Source organism: Falco cherrug, chromosome 5 (genome assembly GCF_023634085.1).
Source record: "Falco cherrug isolate bFalChe1 chromosome 5, bFalChe1.pri, whole genome shotgun sequence".
Lineage (NCBI taxonomy): Eukaryota > Metazoa > Chordata > Aves > Falconiformes > Falconidae > Falco > Falco cherrug.
In genome coordinates this window covers 35,037,482-35,063,212 of record NC_073701.1, presented here as the reverse complement: position 1 = coordinate 35,063,212, position 25,731 = coordinate 35,037,482, and the positions used below count along the sequence as shown (strand labels likewise).

General features: G+C 48.9%; 1 protein-coding gene across 2 annotated transcripts; it reads left to right on the top strand.

The window, feature by feature from the left end:
* The first annotated feature begins 886 nt into the window (after positions 1–886).
* CSNK1E (casein kinase 1 epsilon) lies at positions 887–24,162 on the top strand. 2 transcript variants are annotated; one of them, XM_055712607.1, is made up of 11 exons: positions 887–1,141; positions 5,256–5,343; positions 11,344–11,454; positions 11,617–11,765; positions 12,458–12,686; positions 19,072–19,242; positions 20,582–20,730; positions 21,234–21,426; positions 21,516–21,655; positions 22,050–22,115; positions 22,637–24,162. In XM_055712607.1, the coding sequence occupies exons 2-10, from the start codon at positions 5,268–5,270 to the stop codon at positions 22,080–22,082; spliced, it is 1,251 nt and encodes a 416-aa protein (XP_055568582.1). In that variant the 5' UTR covers positions 887–1,141; positions 5,256–5,267; the 3' UTR covers positions 22,083–22,115; positions 22,637–24,162. The 2 variants fall into 2 exon arrangements, with proteins under 2 accessions (XP_055568582.1, XP_027671864.1); XM_027816063.2 differs by lacking the exon at positions 887–1,141 and adding an exon at positions 2,857–4,401.
* The last annotated feature ends 1,569 nt before the right edge of the window (positions 24,163–25,731 follow it).

Here is a 25,731-nt window from a genome sequence, read left to right as displayed (position 1 = left end):
AGAGGTTGTGGACTCTGGACTCCACCACCGCTTCGGCTCCCAATGCTCACAATGGCACCTCACTCCTCCTTTGCTTATCCAGCCTCAAACACATGCCTCCCAGGAGCCCCCAAACGCTTCCCCAGCCTGGGCTTTGTTCCTACACTCCCTGCAGGTCTGGTACACCCTGGTTGCCTCCTCCCAACTCAGCTGGCCCTCCCTGAGCTGATCTGGGACTCACTGCAGCACGCGGTGGCTGTCTGGCCCCCAAACGCCCCATGGTCTGAGGGGTATCCCCAGCTTTGCGCTTGTCTCCTGGGTGCCCTGTGGACCTCCATCCATCCACATCAAGGTTTATGTGCGTGCCAACATTCGCCTGTATGTGCAGGTGCTTCACCAAAGGGGTGCCCCTGCTCCCGAGGGGCGCGGGCTGAGGAGCCCTGACCCTCTCTGTGTGGCTGGGGCGACTCTGACACCTCATGACCCATCCTGCTGGACCCCTGCTCACCATCTGCTGCCATCGTGGCGGGACCCGATGCCCCTGCATGAGGATCGCCAAGTGGGGCCGAGGGGCGATGACCCTACTGTGGTGGCAATAGCACCATATTGGGGCTGCCCCACTGCCCGCCCCGCCGCTGTGGGGTGCCACAGGTGGGCTGCTGCCCCGCTCCCCCCCAACACCCCACTGAGGAGAAAACTTCAGCCGGGAGCCCGGCGGCCGCTGAGGGGACACGGCCCCCAAAACCAAAACCCACCCCGTGTGCTTGCGGGGAGGTCTCCCCCTCGCCGGGGCTGACGGGGGCCGCCGGGCTGCAGGGCGGCGGGAACGGCGGCGGGCGGTTGCGCCTTTAACGGCGGGCGGAGGAGGAGGAGGAGGGCTGGGGCTGCGCTGGGTGACATCAGTGGGTTTGGCTCTGGGGCTCAATGGAAACTGGGTGAGCGCCGGGCTGTGCCGAGCACACGCCGGCTGGAGGGGACGGCGAGCGGGCGGGAGGCGGCAGGCAGCGCCGCGCCGCGCTGAGCCGAGTCGAGCGAAGGAGGGACGCGCCGGGCACGGCCGCCACCAGCCCTCCCCAATCCTCCGTCATCCTTCCCGCCGCGGCCGCCTGGCCCCCTGACAGCTGGCGGAGCAGCAGCCTCACACGGCCCCCTTCTCGTCAGGGTGGGTATGGGGGGCGCCCGCCTCCATCTTGGGGCGCAAACCCCGGGGGAAAGGCGGCCCCTCCGGCTCTTTGTGTGCGCGGAGGGAGGGGGAGGGGGCGGGGGCGGGGGAGGGGAGGGCAGGGAGCGATGCGCCGGGCCGGGGCCGGGGGTGGGCAGCGGGGGACAAAATCCCCTTTGTGGGGGCGCGGGGAGGGGGTCTCCCCCCTCCAGCGGCGGCGGATTTGCGGGGGGCTCCCCTTTCTCCCCCTTCTCCCCCTGCCGGGGCCCTGCCTGCCGGCGGCGCTGAGCCGAACGGGGATGGGGTGCCGCGCCGGACTGTGCCGTTCCTGGCGGGGGGGCGCGGGGGTCCCCGCGGGGGGCCGCCCCCTGAGTGATTTAACCCCCCACCCTTGCCGCTTACTGATGCTCCTTGTCTCCCTCCCCAGCGCCCCACGTCGCTTGTATCAGGGGGTCTGCCTCTGGCGGGGGGGGGGGGGTGTGTGGGGCTCGGTGTTTCCCTTTGTGCGGGGTGGGGGGCGGTAGAGGCGGGGGTCGGTGGCCGCGGCGGGGGGGGCGAGGGGAAGTTCAGCGCCGTTCCCGGGGGCGGCTGCTTTTTGTTACCTACCCGGAAAAATAACAGCCCGGGTAACGCCGTTTTCGCGTAGTGTTTTGCCTGTAGGGGGTGGGGGTGTAAGGGACATATTTATTATTATTTTTTTTGTGTTCCCCCCTCCCCCCGTTTTCCTGTTGTGGCTATTTCTTCATATGTAGTCCAAACGTTCTGTGCGTGGGGTTTCTTCCCCCCCCCCCCCCCCCATCGCTTTTGCTGCTCTCCTTTTTGTAAGTGTGAAAGGGTCTGGAGGGGTTTGATGTTTTGCATTTCAATCAAAACGTAATTTTTCTCTTTTTTTTTTTTTTTTTTCCTTCCTATTTTTAAGCCAGTTCAAATTACTGTTTTGCCAGCCTCTTTCTTTATTCCCTTCACACACACGCACAAAAAGCCATGTAAAGCCTTTATGGTCTATGGGCAAAGCAGCTCCTGCTCCCCACACCTCCACTGAAAGCTGGAGTGGTGCTGGGCTCGGCAGCCTCCATTATGGAGCCGTGGGTTTGCTTTTGCCAGATCTTTGCTAGCCAGGGCATCTTTTCACTCCCGATCCCCTCAGGTGGGGCCGAAGTGGCCCTCCTGACCCCCCACCCCGAGGTGGTCCCTGCATCTTTGGTCGCCATCAATGCTGGCACAGTAGCATGATATCAACTCTATCGTGTGTTTATATAATGGCCTTTGTGCCTGTACGTGGGTATTTTATATTATATAAAAGGGGATTGGTGCAAAATGGTGTGTGTGGGGAAGCAGCACTGGCGGCTGGATAGTATTTTTTTTATTTGCTATTTTATTATGAGGCTCTGTAGTATATTGTAGGTGTCTGTGTAATGTTGGATATTCACGTATGCAAACGCTCATGCAGAGCACACACTCGCTTTGAGGTTGTATGTGTGTTAATCCCTTATGGAAAACTAAATGGTTTAACTAAATGATTGCCCTGCAGCCCCTGGGAATGCTGCCTTGGCTGGAGAGCGCAGGAAGGGTGGCGGTGCAGGGGGGGTTAAGCCTGCTGGGGGGGGTTGGCGGGCAGGAGGGAGGGGTGGCTTCAAAATTTTACACATATAAATAATATATAGAGAGTAATACAGATTTCATATATAATCATACAAATTTTATATGTAACATTTTCTGTCTTGTAATAGTAGACCGAAGATCAGATGATAAGGGTGGAAACTGTAGATGATGGGGGTATGTGTGTGAAGTAGAAGCAAATGTGGTAGATGTTTGAACTCCTGGAGCAGTTGTTAGGGGGTGGGATGTGTTTCCTGCCCCCTTACCATGAATCCAGGCTGTTGCTCTGTGGCTATCCTCCACCCAGGTTTTCTAAGCACACTTGTGTGTGTGCTGGGGGGGAGATAAGGCAAAATGACAGCTGTGCGAGACCATGATTTTTCACTCCATTATCCTGCTTCCAGCTTCCACCCCCTCGCCCCGGAGCATTTTTTAGATTCCCCTCTGGAGCCTGTTGCTTAATCAGCTAGAAGGGCTGTTGCCTCTTTGTGTGAGAAGCCCTTCTTAACCTGGCTCCTGCCTGTCCCAGAAGGGTGGGACCAAATTTAGGCATGGAACTGCGGTGTTTTAGAGCAGTAAGTGCTGTGCCCTGGTGTGGAGGAGACCCCACCGGGACCTGTTGCCCTGCCTCTGTGGCTTGCTTGGCTGTGCTTGCCCCGGCTGGGAGTTGAACTCGAGTGGAAGTGCTCAGGGTTTGCAGGCCTGGGCAAACACGGCCATGAAGGAAGGAGGTTCAAGAGCTGTCTTCCTGGCAGTGGTGTGACGGGTTCCCAGGGACACAGACCTTTGATCGTTTATTGGAGTAGGAGTGTAAGCAAGTCAGATGTATGTTAATGTGGTTATACAGAACAGCAGGCAGCGGATAAAAATCATGTCTGTTTGCTGTGCCCTCACCCAGGTACGCCTGCCTCCTGGTTTGGTTCCCAAGGCTCTGCCTACATTCCTTGTAGTAAGAAAGTCAGAAATAGCCACAGGGTTTTGTAGACTTGAGATGCACAGAAACCCACATGCATAAGTAAATACTAGGTGAGGGGACTCCACCTCCGAGTGTTTTGTGTGTGGTTTCTGGTGACTGGAGCTCTGCTTTCAGGGTTCACAATGTCCCCTGAATACCTTGATAGGATTATTTCCCTGTATGTCTCTGCAGCCCGTCCATTCCTCTTTCTGTAATCCCATCTCCTGGGGCAGGAGAAGCAGCTCTAGGTTTATTGTATGCCCAGAGTCCTGTAGCTGGGATTATTTTTTTTGTGCTTGTGTCTCACAAGGCCATTCCTCCTGTCTTTCCTTCAGTGATGCTTCTTTCCTACTGAGCTCCAGCAAGGGAAAGTTCCTCTCACCTACTTGTGAAAACATGAATCATTCCTCACCTTTCCTGTCCCCAACAGGCTCTGTGTCTGCATTTTGTACGCTAATAATGTGGCATTGCATAAATTAGGATTGTGGCAAAACCCTCTAAAAGGAGACACGTTGGCTGTCTCAGGAAGAGCTGCAGTTACTAGAATTAAGTTGGTGGCCATGGAACGGGTGAGGGAAATGGGGCTGTTGAAGGGGGAGCTGCTGGAACTGTGTTTGGCCAAGATGTTTGCAGCAGAAGTTGAGGTTGGCAGGGAGAACAAACTCTGTGGCTGTGTTCCTTCAATCGAGTTGGTTTTCTGTGGAAGGTGAGTAGGCTAAGCCTGGGCTTGTTCATGGGGTATAGCAGGTCAAAGGGTTAGCTAATCACCTCAGGTAAAGGGATGAGGAAAGGCCTGACCTGCTAAAAACAAACAGCCGGCACACCTAGGTAGGCAGCAGAGAGTGAGAGGCTCAGGTAGACCAAAGGAGGCTGTGATCCCATCAGCAGAAGCATATGAAGATAAGCAAGTGGTGTTCTAGTCATTGCGTGCCTTGCAGGGTTCAGTTCGACAAGATGCCTCCTCCCTGTCCCTTGTGCCAGCCCCCGCCTAGGGGTGACTGACAGAGTGGCTTGCTCCTGGCAGTCTGTCTGGCTCTCAGAGCCCTTGGGTCCTGTGCTTCACTGCCACTGAGGTGCTAGTCTAGGGCTGGACTAGAGAGTGCTCCTTCTCACAGGGTTTATTGTGCCTGTCCCTTCTGGTGTCTCACGAGGCTACCACTGTCTGGGTGCCAGGCACTGTAGTTTACAAGGAGCAGTACCATCTCTTGTCACAGTAGTGTGATCACCCACCGAAACCTTCTTAGGAGGGATTTCCTGTGTCCCCCCCAAATCAGCATCTGAACAGAAACAGTGGGGAAGAGATTCCATCCTCCTTCATTCCCATAATGGGAACATGGAAAACAGGCTTGAAAGGGTCATGTTCCTGCAGCGTTTTTAGCTCTTACTGTCCCTGGATATTCAAGAGACCAGGAGAGGTGACAGAGGCCTTGTAGAAGATGAAGTATTTCAAGATTAAAAACTGTACCCAGCCTCTAGTGGGGAGGTCTCTACTGTACTGTCTTACATGATTCACTTCCTGTTTCTGCTCTGACGCTGCGCTTTCTGTGCTTCTTTTCTCAGCACGACTGAACCATGGAGCTTCGAGTGGGGAACAAATACCGTCTGGGCAGAAAGATTGGCAGCGGTTCATTTGGAGACATTTACCTAGGTGAGCATGAGTCTCTGTCCTTCCACCTGTAAGGTTGTTGTTCTCACTTGCGTCATTGTTTTGGGGCTGTTTTTCTTGCCTGTTGATATTTGTGTGTGCCATGTAAGGTTGGAAGTGGTGGAGAGAAAAAGAGCTTCAAGGGATGCTGCTAGCTGCTGCCAGTCTTCTGATGACAGAGAAAGTGGGATGAGCTCAGCTTTGCCTTGCAGATATGAGAGACACAGTGGTGGTTGATTAGACTGGTTTAGATTTGGACTGTTCAGGGCATATTTGTCATACACCCTTATTGCAGCTCTCTTGCTTCCTTTTCTTGAGCTTGGGTGTGTGGGTATAAACTGTTTACAGAGTAGATGGTGGAAAGGGAGGAGATAGCTATTCCTTCAGGGTAGAAATAAAGTTTTGGGAAGACTGGTAGTGGAAGAGGTGGTCCAGCACCTGTGAGAGAGGGTCTGAGACCAGGAGGTCTAAAACAGGTCAGGGAGGGTAGCCCAGTTAAAAGTCCTGGGGCCCAGATCTATTAGATCTGTAATGGGATTTAGAGTTAATATCTGGAAAGGCCTGAGCTGGGAGCTCAATGGACAGAGCTCATGAGGCACTAGGTTTCCTGTTACCATGGCAGGTCACTTGGGGAGAAGTTCTTCCAAGCCAGCATGCTGATGTGTAGATACGTTCCCTAATGCTTTGTCTGATGATATTTTTATTGGTTCAAACCATGTGGGGCCAGAGTGTTGAGACTACCCAGTAGCCTGATCGATCCCTCCATGGAAGCTGGCGTGGCTTTACCTGTTGTCTAGTTCTCACCACTGCCTGTTTTGCTGTAGTCTTGCAGGCCAGTAGAATGATTGCCCTCTCCCTTCTTGGTGTTTGCACCCTTTGGGTATTTACAGATGGTCATCATGTGCTCCTTGACTCTTAATTTGCTCAGTTGAGTTGTGTTTTGCTTCCCAGTACATCCACCACTCCTCACTCTTGCTGCTCGTTCAGTTCTTCCCATTTTGTCCATCTGCTGAGCAGCTTGAAGCCTCCACAGCATTAGAAGTCCAGTGCCTGGCAGTGAAGGGCTACCCTTGAGTGATCTGTAATGTGATGCCTCTACATAGACTGCTTTGGGTCTCCTTGGCTTCCCCCATCATCAACACTGTATCGGGTAGCAAAATTGGCCTTAGCGCACTGTCAGCTGTATTGTGGGAGATCTCTTCTAGGATGTGCAACATCTTCCCATCCCTCCCTGGGTTCCTTTTGTTGAATACCTCTAATTCAGATTACTTTTCCCCGTGTTTGTAAATCACCTTCTGTTTTCTACCTCTTGCTTTTATTTCCAGTTCCCTCTTGCTTTATTATTCTCTCGATTGGTGTTGGCAGCCTCTCTTGATTAAGTATCCTGTGGGAATAAGCAGTAACAGGTTTTGTTGCCACCTTTATCCAGAGCATGAACAAAGATGATAAATAATGGATCTGGGATCCCAGTCCCACCGCATGCTTCCTTTACAGCAGCCTGCTCCTGTATGCCACTCCTCTGTGGCCCTCCAGCCTTAGTGTCTCTTGACAGTGCTTTTAATTCCCAGGTGCAAGAGATTGAGAGGTGTTAGCGCAGACACAGCATTTTCCACCTATGGTGGGGCTTGAAGCCTTCCAGACCCTCTCTAGTACAGTATAAATTGCCAGGATATTGCAAAACGTTGGGGTACATGTCGAGAAAGAGCAAAACATTGGCGTGTATGTGGAGAAAGAAGGGAGGTACTGATTGGAAAGGCCTGATACTGTATTTCTCTGTACGATGTAAGAGATCGTTCACCTGTGCAAAGGGGACATGGCAAACAGGCTGTGGTGAAAGGGTTGTGTCTGCCTTGCCTGTAACCAAACAACATGAGGGGCAGAGGAAGCCCCAGTGCCCTAGTGTGGCGAGGGCAGCAGAATGCCTCCAGCTGCCGAGTTCAGCCAAGTTACTTGAATGCAGTATCAAAGCCCTTGTGATGTTCATTGAGGTGCAAGCCAGTGTGTTTTGAAGCAGTGATAGCGAGACTTCTTGGAGCCTGGGTGACTCCCCAGCCTGGAGGGATCAGGCATGTAGTCTCTGATGCTGCGTCTGGAGGATGCTTGTGCTCATCCTGTCTTCTCATGGTCTGCTCTGCAGACAGAGAAACTCATTCATGAGGACTTCTCTCCTGCACCAGATTCACCTCCCAGTTCTCTCTCAATGATGGTGTGGAGACAGAGCAGGGACAGAAAAGCCTTTTCTGTCTCTGTAGGTGAGCATGGGCTCTACGGTTTATCCTCAGCTTCTCTTTTTCAGGATGTTAGTTTGTTCACCTGCTCTGTAACCAGCAGCTACTGCATGCTGTGCTCCTTGGAATTTGTTTTGGGGCTTTCCTGCCAGAAGGAAACTCTAATTTCTACATGGGCAAACACAAAGGATGGATATCTGTTAATCCTTAGCTGGGTCTTAAAGCACAATGCCTTGCTTCCATGCCCTGCCTCGGGGGATAGATGTGCTAAAGGGGGATGTTCACCCCATGTTGGCTTGGGAAGGTGAGAAATGAGATCAGGCTGTCCATGGGCCTTGGCTAGCCCATTTGCCTTTAAAAATGCTCACTCAGAAGAGCAAACCCCAGTTTGCAGAGGAACTGCAGAGACCTTTGGGCTGCCGGAGGAGAGGTGCTTTGTCAGAGGTGTTGGCCAAGAGGCAAGGCAGGGTTGCTGAACGTGGTAGCAATCTCTGGGCTGGGATGCACACTGGTGGTGGAGAGGAGCTGGGCAGACAAAGCATGCTGGGACCTGGGCTGGCTGGGGACAGTTCCTGGTGGCAGGCTCCTCCCTTGCTGGGCGGGGAGTGCCTTCCCTTTGTTTCCTGGCCTGTTAACTCTCTCTCGCCCTGTCTGACTTCTTCCATCTGTTCGCAGCCCTCCATTCTTCTTGCTGTTGAGAGGGGAGCCAGCGGTGGGGAGAGTGAAGGGCTGTGCCTGTTGGCTTGCCCGGTGCGCAAGGAGGGTGGCGTTTATTGTATCAGACATGCAGCAAAAGGCTTCCACGCTGAAAGGATCCTGTTTAGCCGGTGACATCCTCTGTCCCCGGGGCTTGTTTCAAACAGCTCGTGATGAATGAGTTGAATTTGTGCAGCCCCCACAGCAGAGCGAGACTGGAGGTGGATGTTAGAAATTATCCCCAATCCTACATACGTCTCTCAAGTGGCTGAAGCTAGGCAGGCTCTACTTCATTTGTCTGAAACGTGATGCTTTCCAGTCTGGAAAGGGAGCAGAGAACTGTTGCGTTTGTACTTGCATCTTTAAAAAAGGTGGTGGTTGAAGTGTGGAACAAAGGATCAGGAAGACTCCTGCCCTTGAATTCCTTCCTCACTTGTGGTGGTCTCAGTCTGGGTAGATCTCTAGCCAAGAAATGGTAGAGGGAGCAACCTGAAGACATAGTGGGTTTTGGGGAGGGGGTGGGGTGAGCCTGAAGTGTTCAGTCAGAGACACCCTCAGCAAAGACTGGCTCGCCATTAGGTCTGATTGGTCCTACTTTTGCTGTTGCAGGCCACAGGGTTTTGTTTCTTCTAAGAGACTAACACCTGTGTTTGGGCTATGTAGAGTGTGGGGCTGAAGATCATGTTGACCATTTGAATGGCATATTCACATTTTGCAGAATCTAAGTTTTCTTGATACTTGCACCTCCTTTCCCTTTTCCTGCTTTATATGCTGGCAGATAACACTCCCCATCTGCAGACAGCCTGGTGGATGGATGCTTCATCATCTTCCTAAACATGCAGGGTAATGTGGAGATGAGAACTCATTCATCTTTCCACTGTTCAGCTTCTGGGGGTAGGGCTCATTCGAAATGCTAATACTGCCAGAAGTCTCATGAGTGCTCCTCAGTGTTTGTGGGTCAGCAGGTAGATTAGGAGAGGTAAAAATTCCCTTAGGGAACAGACGAGGCTGCTGCAGAGGTTTTGGAGGAAAGTCTTGTCAAAGGCAGGGGAAAGAAAGAAGGGGAGGAAGCACTCATCTTTTTGGATGTCCTGGGTCCATGCTGAATGAAGGCTAGTGATTGAACACTGATTTAAAAGGTAGATGCTAGTCCAGGGCCATGTTCTTCCTGTGATCTGAGCCCCTTTTCCTGCCCTTTTCCTCCTTGCACTCCTAATGCTTGTAAGAAGGGACCTGTGGGGGAGTAAAGGGAATGTAGAGGCTTGTTTTGCTGGTGAGCAGCTTTAAGTTGGAAAATGACAGCATCTTTCCAAAGTAACCATTGGACAAATGGCTCTAGCTCTCAGGATGGCTTTTTCCCTTTCCCTTCTCCTGGATCTTGAGTAAAAACCTTCATTAAATTCATCCCATTGCTCCTCCTTCTCCTCCCTCGGAGCACCCTAAATAATTCCTCTCCCTCCTTAGTGTTTACAGCCTTCAAATATTTGCAGACTGTTGTCATGTCCCATTCTTCCTCCCCACCCTTCTTAGCTGTATCTCTTGTCTATGTTACATATTTAGCTCTTTTAATCTTTCTTAGTAAATCAATCCCTCTAGGCCCCAATCGTTTGTGTTCCTCTCTTACAAATTCCTAGCATCTTGTCTGTCTCGACCCGGTGCTATAGTATCTAGATGACGTCTTTTTGCTAGCAGGCAGCTCTTGGCTAACTTTGAAGAGTTCTGGCTTGTACAGAATGGGAGATGGATCTCTTTAGGATCCAAGGGGGGAAGGAATCCAGTTGTGTAAACATTTCCTTTTTCTCTTTGGTCCCTGGCTCTGGAGGCAGTGTGTGAAAGAGGTTGGATAGAGAGGTGTATCCACAGCTGTCCTTGTGGACTCTGAAAGTCTTATCACAGGGATCAGAAGGAACGAATTAACCAGAGCTACCAAGGCTAGCTATGGGATATCTACAAAACATCACCTTTGACTCCAGCTCATGTTTGACATGCATATTCTGGAGCAGTTTATTTTATGACAGTGTTCATAAGTCATTTGTGATCAGAGCTGCTCTCTGATTTGTGTTTGAGTGGAACTTTTAATAGTTCCAGATACGAGGAAGGGCTTGTCTCTGTGTGTGAGGCAGGCGTGGAAGGGGAGAAGAGAGAAGCAAGTCTTGAGTGTCATTCCCGTGACCTGTGTACAGATCTTAATTCTTTCCATTTTAGGATGATGTGAAACATCTGGAATCCTCTCAGCTAGTACAAGAGATAGACCAGCCTGTTCTTCCTTTGAGAGTGCACTTTGGGACCAGAGTGCTGGCTTTTGTGGCTGGTAGCTCCATTCTTTTCAGAAAGGAGTGCGTGGGGGGTGGTGGTTTTGTGTCATTGCAAACTATCTAGCAATACCTTCAACAACGGCATCAGAGTAGCTTAATTCAGTACTGGATTCAGTTCATTTCTTCATGCTTCTAATTTAGGATATAGCAAATGTTTATGTGTTGGCAAAAGGTAAAGGTATTATTAAAGCTACCAGGAGAGGGAGAAGCTGGAGATTGGGAATTGTCTGTATTGAGCAGGTCAGGGCTATGGAGAAACCAGAGGTAGCTGGGAATGTTAACAATGTCTCCTCCTGAACTAATTGGCTCTGTTGAAACGATGTACCTGAGGTAACCAGTGATTTTGCTTGGCAAGAGGTGTTCCATATCACTGTCTGGGGGGCTGGCTTGGGTTCAGGGGCTAGGTATATAATAAGCTAAAACTTCCACTCAGTTTAGGTACTGCTGATACATACAGATTGACCTCCCAAAGTCTGCCATTTTTTGAGATAACAAGGCAGGTAACGTACTGTAGGACTGTTGTTCGAGCCTAGCTGCAAGATCAGAGCTGGTTTCCTATTCCTGTGCCTTCCTCTGGGCTTGCCTTTGTAAATGGCAGTGCTGGAAACTCTGTATGAGGTTGAAGCAGCTGAATCTCATTTCTGTCACAGAGAATAAATTTCAGGGCAAATCTTAAGGTTTTGGCATCTGTACAGGCCTTGTAAAAACCGTTTAGCTTCAGTGGAAGCTTGCACAATCTTCATTTCACCCTCATTTCTATGCAGGAGCCAATATTGCGACTGGTGAAGAGGTGGCCATCAAACTGGAATGTGTCAAAACCAAGCACCCCCAGCTCCACATTGAAAGCAAGTTCTACAAGATGATGCAGGGAGGAGGTGAGATGGGGAGGAAAGGATGGGGCTGGAGGAGTGGTTGAAGAAGGAAATAATTCTGGAAGGCCTTAGAAAGGAAATGATTTGGTGCTACATATGATCTTCTCAGCAGGGGATGCAGCAGTTTTCCTCTGTTCTGTGGGCTTAATCTTTCTCTTTCCCCAGTGGGTATCCCCTCCATTAAGTGGTGTGGAGCAGAGGGGGACTATAATGTGATGGTGATGGAGCTCTTGGGGCCCAGCCTGGAAGATCTCTTCAACTTCTGTTCCCGCAAATTTAGTCTCAAGACAGTTCTGCTCCTGGCAGACCAGATGGTGAGTTTCCTCTGAAGCATTTATGCCTACTCTTCTTTTCCATGCCTTTCTTTCTTTTTTTTTCTCCCCGCACCCCCCTTCCCCCATCCCCCCATCGTCTCTGCTCAAGAACTGCTATATCCCAGGCTTTTTTCATTTAGCAGCAAGTGGTTGCCAGGTTTCTGTATCTCGGTAAAGCTGGGGGTCTGGAACCTAGACACCACTGGCTTTTCCTGATCTCCATCTCTCCTTCCTTCTCCTGCTGCTCACCCTGTGTTAGTGTTGCATGCATAGATGCTTTTGTCTGCATGATGAATGATTGGCATCACTACCTGTCTCAACTGAACTGCCCACGTCCTGGCTTTAAGACCCTTAGCTGTTCTGGACCTTCTCCTTTCCCAACCTGGTTAAGTTTGAAAGTTGGCTAGTGTCAGTGCTGAAGCTCGAAGTTTTGGTCTGTACAAATTTGCTTCTCCTCCTTCCTTGTGCTGCTGACAGTGACCTCCCTAGATGGAGGACTGAGCTGGTGCGCAGGGTTGAATTCAGTCTCCATCTCATTCTGTCTCCAGAGGGTGTCTATTCCTTGGCTGTCATCTCAATATTCTCTGTACTCTCACAGGCCAGTGTCCTGGAAAGGGTACTGTTTTTAACAGATGCAGTTATGGCAAGTTTCCTTCTTGCTTGTCTCACTATTTATTTATTCCCCACTCTAGATCAGCCGTATTGAGTACATTCATTCCAAGAACTTCATTCATCGGGATGTAAAGCCAGACAACTTCCTTATGGGCCTCGGCAAAAAAGGCAACCTAGTATACATCATTGATTTTGGTTTGGCCAAGAAGTACCGAGACGCCCGGACCCACCAGCACATCCCTTACCGGGAAAACAAGAATCTGACTGGCACAGCCCGTTACGCCTCTATCAACACCCACCTGGGAATTGGTGAGCCTACTGTTGCCCCTTGGTGGGGCTTTCCAGGGGAGGTCATGTGTCCCCAGAAGGAGGGGGCTGGGTTCTGTGCCTGGCTCAGCTGCTGACCTGCCTCGGGCAAATAACTTTAACTGTTACGCCTGTGTTACCTGTCCTGCCTTTTGTGGCACTCTGAGCTCCTAAAGGCAGAAACTGTCTACCAGTACGTGTTTGTGCACTGCTTAGGACAGTGGGGGGCCCTGTTTAGCATCAAGGTGGTGACCTCTCCGACTCTGCTGCTACTGATTCTGGCCTTGCGCAATTTTTGCAGGCTGATTAGATACATAAAGGAGACATTCACAGGCATTGAGCCTTTAGGGATATGTGCCGTTGAAACCTTTCTTGTTGGCTTCTGAGTGCCTTATTCTGTAGGTGTCAGAGCTGGAGGATACAGGCACACCGCAATATGGTGATATTCCTGTTACCCACCACTGAGAATGGGGACAGTCATGTGCTGGAAATGTACAAGAAGCTGAAATGGGGGGAAGCTTCATGATGCCTGGACAACCAGGTTTTGTGATTGAGGATTGGCTGTCATGGGTCTTCAGATTATGTGTGCGTCTGTGAACCACACTGCCCTGTTCACCACTGAGGGAGACTGAGACAGCTTTAGGGAGGTAGGGCTCTGCCTTCAGTGTCTATGGCTAGTACTGTGGGATGAAAAATAGACTGGGAAAGAGTCCTGAGTTCAGCCGAGTATTATTACACTGGTGATAGCCATCATCCCAAGTTTTGTAAAAATCTTCTGTGGGTTAGTACCCACAGTGCTTAAACCACCTGAAGTCACCCAAACTCTTGTCCTAGGAATGAGCCCCTGATGCGCAACACCTGTTTGCTGTGAGGAACAGTGAAAACCTCTTGCAGTTCTCTCTTTCATTCCCTGAATGGAAAATTCTCTTTGGTGTGTGACCTCTTTCCCCTGCAGACTTCAGCTAAACTTTGCCTGTCCACAAGTGCAAAGCTTTCACAGTTACCATAGGGTTCATTCTGAGCAGGTGGACTTTGTTCCACTACTGATTGGCAAATCTGAAGAGCAGAAACACTGAAGCTGCCCTGCCTGCAGAGCTAGGAAAGTAGCTGCTGTGCTTGTAGCTCTGTATTTCTGGGAGACCTTCTGAAATGCGTAAGCTGGGAATTAGAAAATAAGAGCAAGAAACTCAAACCTTTTTAAACTAACAGCTTCCACAGGATTTTGTGTCCTCATTCTTCCTAGGGAAAGCTTCCTAGTCTCCCCTCTTGCAGATGGTTTCTCAGAAATCTGGAGTCAAGACTCGACCTGCAGAAATTAAAGCAGTTTCCCACCATCTTCCTTGCTTAATAACTGTATAACTGTAGACTGAAAATGCTTTATTTATATCAAAATGGGGAGTGTTGTGCATTGAGAGTGGGCTGTGATCTCTTGACCTCTTCCGTGTAGTAAAAATAGTTCTTGTAGAGCTTTCCGAGTTGGTCTTCTGTATTTTGGCTTGACCTGCTTATATATAACTGACTCTCCATTGAATTCTCAGTCAAGATTTCCACAGCCATGGTAACTGCCGCAAGGAGACATGCACAAAATAATTCTCACTACTATGTCTGTCGATTCTTTTGTGTGTGCCTGCTCTGTATGAACAGATCACGAGAGGCTAAATGTCTGGTTGTGGAGTTGGCTTTTTTTTAAAGGATGTTATTATTCATTCCGTCCCGACTTAGCCCTTTACTACTGGTGCTTGGCTTGTGTATCAGGATAAAGAAACAATGTCTGAACACTAATCCAAGGTCAAATTGCATATGCCATCAGTCTGAGCACAGCCGTCACTCTCTTCATGCCCTTTGCTTTGGCAAGGTCTGGGTGTGAGTTACTCTGTGCAACAGGTCTTGGGTGTATTATCTCCGCGTTGCAGCTCATTCCCCTGAATGGCATAAATGTTACTTGTTTTACACAGAGGACAGGGGATGGGGGTGTCAGGGTTGCAGCTGGAGTTCCAGTTTCTCAAGACCTTGCTACAGGGTGTATGACAGACATGTTTGTGAGTTAGCAGCGTTGCCGTGTGAGCCATCACTCTGAATTTTGTGATTTTTCAGAGACTAAATTCTCTGTCTTAATGTTACATTAATGTGGTTTAGGGAGAGGAAAGGAACCAGGTGCTGGGGTATTCATGTGACAGGAATAGCAAATGAATAAATGCCTTTTATTTGAATGTGCAAGCTAAGGATTGGGCATTCCGATGTCTGGAGGAAACACATTCTTTTCCCAGTGACTGGGGGGAAAAAGTTGGAGGCAAGATTGGGGAGGGTTTCCACAGCTGGAGACTTACTGTTGGAGGAGTCATTGGACTGTGCAGACTTTGGTTCACGCATTCCAGTCAATTTTCACATGCTCTGGGAATAAGAGTCCCTTGCACCCTCAGGAGCTTGTAAAGTCTGAAATAGAAGATGCCCAGGGGTGCCCAGGAGACAGCCTTGCAAGAAGCCTGGTGGGCTCTGTCTGGAGAACAGGAGGCAGGGGGCAGTTCCTCCTCAAATGCACATCCTAGATGGCATCAGCGTAGGCTGTGCAGATCATAAAGTTCTTCTCATCTTGCCCTTTGTCGCCCATTCCAGACTTCTGTGTGTTTTTAAATGCTGTTGACATGCAGTGGGGAGAGGAAGGGGAAGTGTAGTCCCAGCATGTGGAAATTCAGATCTAAATATGTAGTCAGGAAAACATTGCTTGGTTAAGACTGCTTGCAGCTGAGCTGGCTCCAGTGAAGACAGATGATTTCTAGGGAGTCCTGCATGGGAACAGCATCACTTTGGATAGTACTGGGGTGGAGGGAAGCACTGTCCTGGGGGAGCAGGAGGCCCTTCAGGCTGCAAAGAAACATGTTTTTTCATGAACTTTGTGTCCAAGGTAACCAGTCCCCTCAGTCTCCTGTCTTTGCCCAAGCGTGTCTTCCCCAGGTAACTCACAGTCCTGCTCACCCTGGACACTGCTGCTGAGGACCGTGCTTTGGGAAGGGAGTGAGGGGGTGGGCTGGCTGGGAACCTCCCTGGGAGCGGGAGGGAACTGGCAGGAGATTGCTTGCAGGGTGGGTTGGGTTTGAGAGGTCTGCTGGGTTGTGTGGGAAGGCAATCCTCTGTTTTCTGTTGGATGGGGTTTTGTGAGTGAGGGAGGAAAGGTTGTCTTATAAAAGTAGCAGTCCCCTGTGTGTTGTAGGAGAGCTGCAAAGCTGAAATGAAATGGAGAAGGGAGTGTGATGTGGTGTCATAGGTCATGACTGTACAGCTTCTGGACTGACTCACCCTAGGCATGCGTTCATGTCACCGTGTTTCTCTTTTCAAACGATGAAGTGAGATTATTTTTTTTTCTTTTTTTCCTGTGTCCCAGGAATGCTGTGAGAGTTATTAAATGATTGTCAAGCTTCTAAAAGAGGAAAGCAATGATATTGAATAATGTTTCTTTGGTGTGTAGAGGTGATTTTTTTTTTTTCTTCTAACTCTTAATTACTCCAGTTTTGTTGTCTGATGTTATCTAGTATCTTGAAATTGTTATATAAAGCCAGGCAAAAAAAAAAAAAATTTGGAGATGTGTAGTAGTAACTGAAGATGAAACAAACAAATGGGCTGTAGGAACTGTTGTTCTCTTCAGCATCATCCAAGGTTTAATTCAGGATCTTGTAGTTAGGGTTGCAGGTGAAAGACAGCTACAATGTTTTGAGGTACCTTGACAGCTGTGACTTAGCATGTTGGTGCTTCAGAATTGTAATAATTTGAATCTCACTGAAATTGTTTAAGTGGACTATAGTGACCACATATACCATAGGTATTGGACATCAGGGATGCAATGAAATCAGAGATTTATCATGCAGTATTTTAGTAGTTAGGTGTAATGCTTGCAATTGTTTTTCCTTGATCATGTTGCTGTGTTAAAGCACAGTTAAGGTGTGTTTGCATGCACCTAATGGATGATAGTGAGCTGTCCAGTTTGACTTTGTAACGCCTCTCATTGCCTCTGGTAAGGGCTTATAGCTTCCCCCACCAACTTAAGGCTCCCTAACCTCAAGTCTGTAACTTTGGCCTTCCTCAAATCACTAGGACTGTGCCTACACAGAACATATCCTGTTCTGGATGGGGTTGGTAGCTGTGCTCAAAGCTGCTGTGCTCCACCCAAGTGAAGGTGTATGGTCCAGCCTGCCCTAAGCAGTGTGGAGTTCAAGCAAGATTTTGGAGACAAGATCCCAATTTATTCCTAAAAGGCTGATTTGCTGCTTCAGTAGGTTTCTCTGGTTCCTGCTTTGCCTTTCTGTACTCCTCTGAGGGGTACCACCATGCTGTAGATGAGGAACCTGCAGTTACAGGCTTTAAAGCTACAGAATGCATAAGTCAATGGCTGGCAAATTGCAGGACTGATGTTACCCATGTCTCCTGTGCTTTCAGGTCCTGGATGTGTGTTCTGACTCCATTTCCACACGCCTCCTGTCTCGGGATGTAGGTCATTATCAAATATTGTTTAGTTTTATTTACTTACATGTGTAGTGTGTAATCATGGCCCTCTGAGAGTACGTGTATCCTAATCTTAGGCCAAATGCAAAACCGGGTTTCTTTTTGCTGCACCCTGCATAGCATCTAAATATCTCACAGCCAGTCGTGTAGTTATCTTTGGCAGCAGCCTGATAAGATTAGGAAGTATTAGCCCCTTTAAAGCGGGCAACTTGAGGCAGTAAGTTAGGCTCAAAAAATTACGTTATTTCTGCATGCTGAAAATAAGACACTTCGGGGATCTGCAGGGCTGCTTTCTCCTCTACTCCTGTCTTGGCATTTCACATGCTTTGACCCAAAGGCTCTCTCCTCCTGGTTATGGAGCGATGAGACCCTCCTTTTCTTTTGCAACCACAATGTTTGTTTGTTTCCCTTCCCCCCCCCCCCCCCCCCCCCCCCCCGATATTTTTAACTTAGCAAGCACCCTAGTTCTCAAAACTACTAGGAGGTTATAAGAGAAATGCAGGAGGAAGAAGGGTCTGTGGTGACCCACAGCTTGTGTCTGTACATCTGGACATGTAGATCTGTGACCTGCTACAGCTACTCCTTCATCAGGGTTCAGTTCAGCTAGTGGAGGAAGGGGTAGCTGTAATAACCTGCTGGCCTTTGAATGGGGCAGGTGGTAGCATGTAACTGATACTGAGAATTAACCCACAGGCCAATACATAATCTGCAGCATCCTCCATGGCATAGCACTGAATCCAGCAAAATGTGCTGTAGTTATAAATCAATGTAATAGATGAATCTCTTTAGTCTTTACCCTGTGCTCTCCCTCAAGCCATATTTTGGCTGTCTGTTACCTATATAAGTTGTTGTCCTCTTCAAGATGTAAATTACTTTCTCCAAAGTGTCTGTTATATTTTATTTGGGAGGAGAATAAGGGCAAGAGCTTCTTGGCAGAACTTACAGATGAATTTGTAAGCATGTTGGAGGAGCTGGGAGGAGTTTCACAAGATAACAGTCAACATTTTCAGTTGCTGCAATTCTGCTTCAGCTGCATCTTGAGCTAACTTGAAACTTAAAATGGGTTGTCCATTCCAGAGAACAAGTTCAATGTGGAATGTTTTTGTTTGGGGAAACAATTTTTTTTTTTCTTGTAAATAAGCATCTAAAAGCGGGCCCTTAGCATGTCATATTGAGGGCAACTGAGTAGAGTTGGTAGTTACACCAGTTACACAGTCATCCCCTGTTTGGAGGGGAAACTTTGGTTCAAAGTGTACTTCTGTATTCATGCCTCTTTCCTCCACAGCTTGAAAAATGCCACCAATCCAGAAAGATCTTTGTACAGTATTACACGTTAGGCTTCTCTAAACTATGAACAAAGTTGTTTACCACAAGAAGGGGTCGCTAGTTCCTCATTTCTGCCTTGTGTAAAGAGTATCAGCACATTAATTAGAAGATGAGTTTGAAAGGGTAGTGTTGGGCTTACCTCTTTTAGCTTTGTCTTTTCATGAGTACTTCCATCATGACTAATCCCCTGGGTGAAGTATAAATCTGGGTGGAGAAGTGTTAGGTGCCCTTCCTCTGGGAGCAGGCAGTGTCACTGCAGCACTTCTTGAGCTGTTGAATTCTTGTGTGAATTAGGGCTTGCCCAAGTGAGGAGGTAGTCAGAGTAATTATTCATTTATGAAGTGGGTTGGGCTGTGTGGGGAGAGGAGTGCTTTAACTCTTGCAATATGAACATCCCCACAGGAATTTGTGCTGGAATGTCTTCTGCAAGTTTGTCTATCCATAGAAATCTACTGAAGAACAGAGAGGCGTTGTTTCTTTTGTTCCTTGTGCACCTCCAAAGCTGTGGGGCTGCCAAAGCAGTTTTGGTTGCTACTCACTCCTTGCCCCTTTGTAACTTTTCTCACAGAACAAAGTCGCCGTGATGACCTGGAGAGCCTGGGCTATGTGCTCATGTATTTCAACCTGGGTTCGCTGCCCTGGCAGGGCCTTAAGGCTGCCACCAAGCGCCAAAAGTACGAGAGGATCAGCGAGAAAAAGATGTCAACGCCCATTGAGGTGCTCTGCAAAGGGTACCCTTGTAAGTGCTCTGATCTTGATGGCTGTCTTGTCTGATGTGTGGCTTGCTTTCCTGCTGAAACCCCATGGAGCACTGACTCCTGAAGGGCAATGACCAGTACCCCCAGACCAGGATGTGCTGCTGACACTAGTGATGAGAAGGATAAGAGACCAGTGGTGATACAGTTCTGGTTCAGAAGTGGGAAATGTTTTTGTGGAGAGTAGAGCCTTGTGTTAGTAAGGGCATGAGAGTGCTGAGAGGGATCTTCTTCAGGACCTCAGGAACAGTCTGGAAGCAAGGTGGGCAGCGAGGTGAGAAGGTGTGCTGATGATCCTCAGTTTTTACCGGATAATGAGGATGAGGGCCAAGTGTGATGAATTTCAGAAATAACCAGACAATGAAGTGGCAAATGCAGTTCTTTGTAGGTAAGCATGGAGTAATGTGTGTGAGGGAAAAGAGGCGGCCTGGTCCTTCTGTCATATGCAGAATACTAGGCTCTGAGCTGACTAGTGCCATTCATCAATGAGCAGTTACAGTAGGTGGTTCTATGAAAGCATCAACTTTGTGTTTACTGGCTACTGAGGAAAGCAGATGAGGTATTAGGAATTACTAGGAAAGAAAAGGAAGCCCAAACAGTGTGCATAAACCCATGGCCCACTTGTACCCTGCATGCACTCTGCAGCTCTGGTCCATCCCACTATTTCAGAAAAGATCTGGCAGAACTGTAAAAAGGTCCAGGAAAAGGCCAAAAGGGTGATCAGAGGTGAGATGATTTCTATACAAGCAATGAATTTGCTGGATCCTAGAAAAAAGGTGATTTGAAAGGTGATAGAAGTCTACACACTCACTATGCATCCAGAAATTTGGATGGGAGCTGATTATTTGGTGGCCGTAGTTCTTGTATTGGAAGAGAAACAAAGCTGGCTCCTAGCTTCAAAACAAAATGGTGTCGTTCTTCACACAGCCAGATACTTAAAGCTTTCTCCTCTGTAGCCGTCTACTGGCCACTGCTAAAGACAGGCTACTGAGCTAGAAGGACCTGTGGTCTGAGCTGAGCTTCCCAAAGCTCACCTCCACCTATTTTTAAGACGTGCATTGTTACTGTCCATCAGCAGGCTCTGTGACTTGCTACCTTTTGCTTGGAGAAGGAGCCAGAAAGAGAGAGATGCATGAGCATTTCCCCTGGTAAAACCAGGAAGGGGGTGATCTTGGCCAAAGTATTGCGACTGGCAGCCTCCATTCTTGTTACATAGCTCTGTGTTTGTGCCATCCTGGTCCAGCACGCTGCCGCTGAAAGGTTGCGGTGACACCAGGGGGGTTGGATGGTGTTCAACAGCCAAGTGTTCTCTGCTCTCTCCAGCTGAGTTCTCGACATACCTCAACTTCTGCCGTTCACTGAGGTTTGATGATAAACCTGACTACTCATACCTACGGCAGCTCTTCCGCAACCTCTTCCACCGCCAAGGCTTCTCCTACGACTACGTCTTTGACTGGAACATGCTTAAATTTGTAAGTGTCTGTGGCAAAATGGCTGGAGGGACAGGGGTTCATTTGTATCATGGGGATGGGGGAGGGAAGTTGGAAACTGCCTGCCATTTGTACTTGCCCCTGGGGAGCAACTTGAGAAAGGGGAGCAGGCAGAGTGAAAAGGGGCAGAGTTGTTTCATGGTGCTAACTGGGGAGGTGTAGCTACTGTTGTGTTAGTGAGTGTGTCTGTTGGAACATGTGTGTCAATAGATCTATAGGTAGGTAGAAATAATTTTTTTTCAGGAGAGAACTAGATTTGGAGGTTGGATACAGACGTGGATGGCAGTAATAGCTGTAGTACCGTTTGCTTTCTTCCCTGTTTTTTCATGGAAGAGAATGAGGCCCTTGGTGGGGAGAGAACATGTTTTGGGGATGGAACTCTGCTTTGTTGGCGTGATGGCGCACAGTTTTTCTTCTGTATGGGGCTGCTACGGTCTCTCCTGCCTGACAGCCATGCGTGGCATGGGGGTTTCTCTCCTCCTCAGGGAGCAGCCCGGAACCCTGAGGATATGGATCGGGAGCGGCGAGAGCATGAGCGAGAAGAGAGGATGGGGCAACTCCGGGGGTCAGCCACGCGAGCGCTGCCCCCTGGCCCGCCTGCTGGAGCCACTGCCAACCGTCTTCGCAATGTCACTGAGCCCATGGCCTCCACCCCCACCTCCCGAATCCAACAGTCCGGTGAGTGGGGTGGGAGAGCTGGAGGAGCATGCCGCCCCTGTTGTTGGCTGGATTGTTGACTCTTGTCTCACATTTCTCTGCCCCAACAGGAAACACGTCCCCCAGAGCAATCTCAAGAGTGGACAGGGAGCGGAAGGTCAGCATGAGGTTACACCGAGGAGCTCCTGCCAATGTCTCCTCATCTGACCTCACAGGGCGGCAAGAAGTGTCACGGATTTCAGCATCACAGGTGAGTCCCTGCTGCGATGTTCGTGGCCTTGGTCTGCTTGTCCTGGAAGGACTACAGGCCCCACAGCAGTTTTTACCTGATCTGCTGGAGCTGACATGAGCCTGAAGCTTCTAGTGTGGTGAGGGGAATGGTACCAAGTTACACCTTCACTCTTCAGTTATGTGTTTTCTGGAGGCCATGCTTAGTACTGTCATCTTAGCTCTGCTTTGCTTGGAGTAAGCCTTCATCTGGTTGTCTTCCAGACTGCAGAGATTTGAAGAAGTGGAACAGTAAACTCTTGGGAGGGAGTTGGGAAGGAGGATGTCCTGAGAGGAACACACAGCTTCTCTGTTTTGGTGTCCTTTGTGCCTTTTTCCTCCTCTCCATCCCTTACCTCTTCTTTCTTTTCTCTTAGACAAGTGTGCCATTTGATCACCTTGGGAAGTGAGGAGCAATTGCCACTGGACCAGTGTTTGCTTAGGTGAGCATGCCCTCATGCCTGGGGTCCCTCAAGGAGGGAATTGCTGGCATTAGGGATTAGATTAAGGCTTTGATGTTGCTGTGTCGAATTGGTATGTTTCCTTTCCCTTTGCTTTACTTTGAGATTATTTTTTTTTTTTGCTTCAGAGGGTTGGCAGCCAAAACCTTGAGGGGATGGATTATCTTGGGTGTGAAGGTAGCTTCCATTTCTCCAAGAGGGTGGGGTGGGTGCAGAAGGTGCTGGGCCAGGGAGCCATTTTGGTAGTTCCTAATGAATGCCTTTCTGGCAGTGTGATAGTGTTGGGGAGGAGGGTGCTGAGTATGTGAGACTTTGCACAGCTAGTGAGTGCCTCTTGTAGAGGAAACAACAGTAGCTGGACAAGGTAATTCCGAGGGGTGGCAGGAGTGTGGAAGAAAGGGCTGATTTGATTTGTTACACTCCAGTTGGCATTGGAAGTGCTGGGAAAAGCCTTTTTCCCTAACATCTCTTCCATTTTTCTCTCTTTCTAATTCTCTTCATAGTGTCTTCACTGTATTTTTCTTTTAAAAAACAAAAAACCCAAAAAACAAACAAAAAACTAAAAAAGACAAAAAACCAACAAAAAAAACCTGACAATTTCTTTTTGCCAACGACGAGGAGTCAAGCTGTGCCCCCACGCTGGTGTGAGCCGTTTCAGAGAGGGCTGCCTGTGTCCCCCAACGTGAGCACCTCCAAGCAGTTGACGACGTGGGAGCCGTGTGAGAACACCTCCGCTGCCCCCAGCCCCACCCTGGCCCTACTGCTGCCTGCACCGGTCACCCCCACTTCCTTCTCCTGACTCTGCTCCTGGTTTTGTTTTTTTTCTCTCTTCCCCCCCACCTTCTTCTGGGTTCTCTTCTCCTGCTTTGTTTTTTTATTATTACTTTCAAATCATGTGGTTTCTAGCCATATAAATTTTGACTTTGCCCTCCTTTTCTTCTGAGGGCAGGGTAGGGTGGTGGGGAAATTTTTTTTTATTATTATTTTTATTTTTTATTTGTTTTTTTCAGGAGCCTTGTGGGCCAGGAGGGAATCAGATTCCAGCCATGCTTGATGGTAGAAGTCTGATTTTTATTACTATAACAGAATTTATTTTCTCAAGCATTAAATGAATTTTAAGCTGTGAGGGGAATTGTGGCAACAGTCTAATCATTGACTTGGGCTTCCTTTTCTTGGGTGGCTTCTCTGTGGGTTTTTTTTGCCTGTTGGGAGAAGTGCCAGACTTCCATGATCTGCGTGGCCCTCATAAGCCAAGGGACCTCTATGGAGAGGTACCTGCGCCCAATGGAGGGTGGGAAGGCTGGAGCTGAAATACGGGGAGAAATACACTTCCCATTCCTGCAGCGGGGTCTTTTTTTTTCGTCTGGCTGTGCGTGTTTTTCTATTTTTTATTTTTTTAATTAAAACTTGTTTTAATTCCTGCGGAGAGAGTGTGGGACTTGAGGAGAAGAGAGGGGTGCACAGAAACTGGAGTTTGGTGTTCTTTCAGAGCCATGGCTCTTGCTCTCTCCTTCCCTCATGTAACCTCAAGTAAGATCCACCGTACATGCACAATCCCTTCCTGCCCTCTCCCACCCATCTCCCCCCCTCCCCCCCCCTTAGTTGTTTTTAAATATAATTTAGGAATACTCAAGCTGCTTTGTGGCACTTGGGGCTTTGAAACACAATGATTACCACTGCGACCTATGGCCTGTAGCAGACACACTGTCACTGTAGTGTGGAGCCGATGGGTTGTTGGCAGGGTGGGGAGGGTGGGGTTAGTCTTTGTTTTGTTTGTTTTTATCCTTTCTATTTAACACGTTATTTTTCCTCCCTATTTTTTTCCTAATTTATTTACCCCTCTTACTGTCTCTCTTTTTTTTAATTAAAGAGCAAAACTTTTTATTACTTTGTAATTTAAAAAAAACAAAAAAAAACCTGAAGAACTTTGGGGGGGATTTTGTACTTTTTTCCTGTGTAAATATTGGACTTTTTTGAGCTTTATCGTGGTTGTTAATTTGAAGTAATAAAGTAGAAAATGATAAAGTGACGCCAGCATCTGTCATTTCTTCCTTCCCTGGCATCCTTGCTGGGAGTGACATCTTACCCGCAGGAAGCACCGTCTTGTGGCTGAACCCGTTCCTGAGTTCCAGGAACGAGTTTGATCAGAATTACTGGAAAAAAGGCACAGGGCTGGAGTGCCTAAAAATAAATCTGAGCTGATCTCTGCAGTTGCAGCCTTGGAACAGCAAAAGCTATGTGAAATCTGATTCAGGATCTCTCAGTTCCTGGATTTGAGCCGCTGGTGTCCCAGGCGTCTGGCCTTCAGGAGAGGGATGGGGCCTTTCCATGCTGTTGTTGGCTTTGGGTGTGCACAGAGTTCAACAGAGGTGGACCCTGGGTTTTATGTTTTCTTGCTTTCTTCTATCCTCAAACTTAAATCATGGAGGAAGGGGAAGGAGAGGGGTCAGCGCAGCAGCCCTGAGCACCTGGCAGCAGCACGGTGCCTGATGCAAACATGCTGAACCTCCCTGTAAAGTGCCTGCGGTAGTGTGGTTTGTTTGGGTTTCTCCTCCTTTGGTTGCCTAACCTGTCCTAGCAGTAAATGACTAAATTTTAATACTGATTTATTTTTAAATCGCTGCTCCTGTAGTTACGCTTCCCTGCATTATCCAGATGAGAGGCCTGTTTCTTGCAGGCTGTGTAAAAACTCTTGAAATTGATTTTTCAGAACCACCTGCTGGGAATAAATGGTGGATCTTGGTGACTGCAAATGCCTTCCAAGCTTGTTCTCTGCCAGCTGAGCAGGAAGAGCTTCTCCTTCGTTTGCCTGCTGTGTGGGGCTTCCAGCTCCTCAGAGGAGAGAAGATGGCAAGGAAGGAGAAAGAGGAGGGAAGTTCAGGGGTGTAGGGGATTGTCCCGTTGCCTCTATCCTGTGTTGGTCCTGCCTCGGTTTTGAGTGTGTTTTTTGAGGCATCGGAGTGAAACTGGACTTTTTTTCCTTCTCAATACTGTTTTGAATGTTGCCTACGTGGAAGACAATACCTGCCCCCCCCCGTATTGCCTTGGCTCCACAGAGTGCTGGGCCTCGCTGCAGTGGGCAGAGGCAGCAGGGCCTCGACTGTAGCTCTTTTGGGGCAGGAGGGAAATGCACCACCATTTTGGGAGATAGCAGCCCCACACATGCATGTTGCAAAAGAAGAGGGCGAGTGCCTCTGTGAAGAGGCAGAAGGTCTCATCAGGTATGTCTCAGATGGGGTATCTCCTCCTCTTGCTAACACAGTTCCCCTTGCCCCCCCGCAGTTTGCTTGCATATTATAGGTTTTCAGGGTTTAGGATTGGGTTTGCTGGTTTGGTTTTTTTTTCCAGGTTTTGGTTTTAGGGGGTTTTGGTTATTTTGTTTCTAGATTGAAAAATCTCTTGTTCCAGGTTCAGTCGAGGTACAGTTTTGGTTTCCAGCACCCACACATATGTTTTTCCTTGGAGTTTTTGGGAAACCGTCTCAGAGGTAGAGGTGGAAATCTGCCTGGGGGGATCTTCCTGGGCACAGTGCAGCCCTTAACCGGCCTCGGGAGGGGGAAGAGCTGCTGGGGCGCCGGACACCCCAGCCGCCCGGCTC

Coding starts and splice junctions, on each gene's coding strand:
- CSNK1E (XM_055712607.1), top strand. CDS start 5,268: ATGGAGCTTCGAGTGGGGAACAAATACCGTCTGGGCAGAAAGATTGGC. Junction 5,344..11,343: donor ATTTGGAGACATTTACCTAG/GTGAGCATGAGT, acceptor ATTTCTATGCAG/GAGCCAATATTGCGACTGGT. Junction 19,243..20,581: donor GCTCTGCAAAGGGTACCCTT/GTAAGTGCTCTG, acceptor TGCTCTCTCCAG/CTGAGTTCTCGACATACCTC.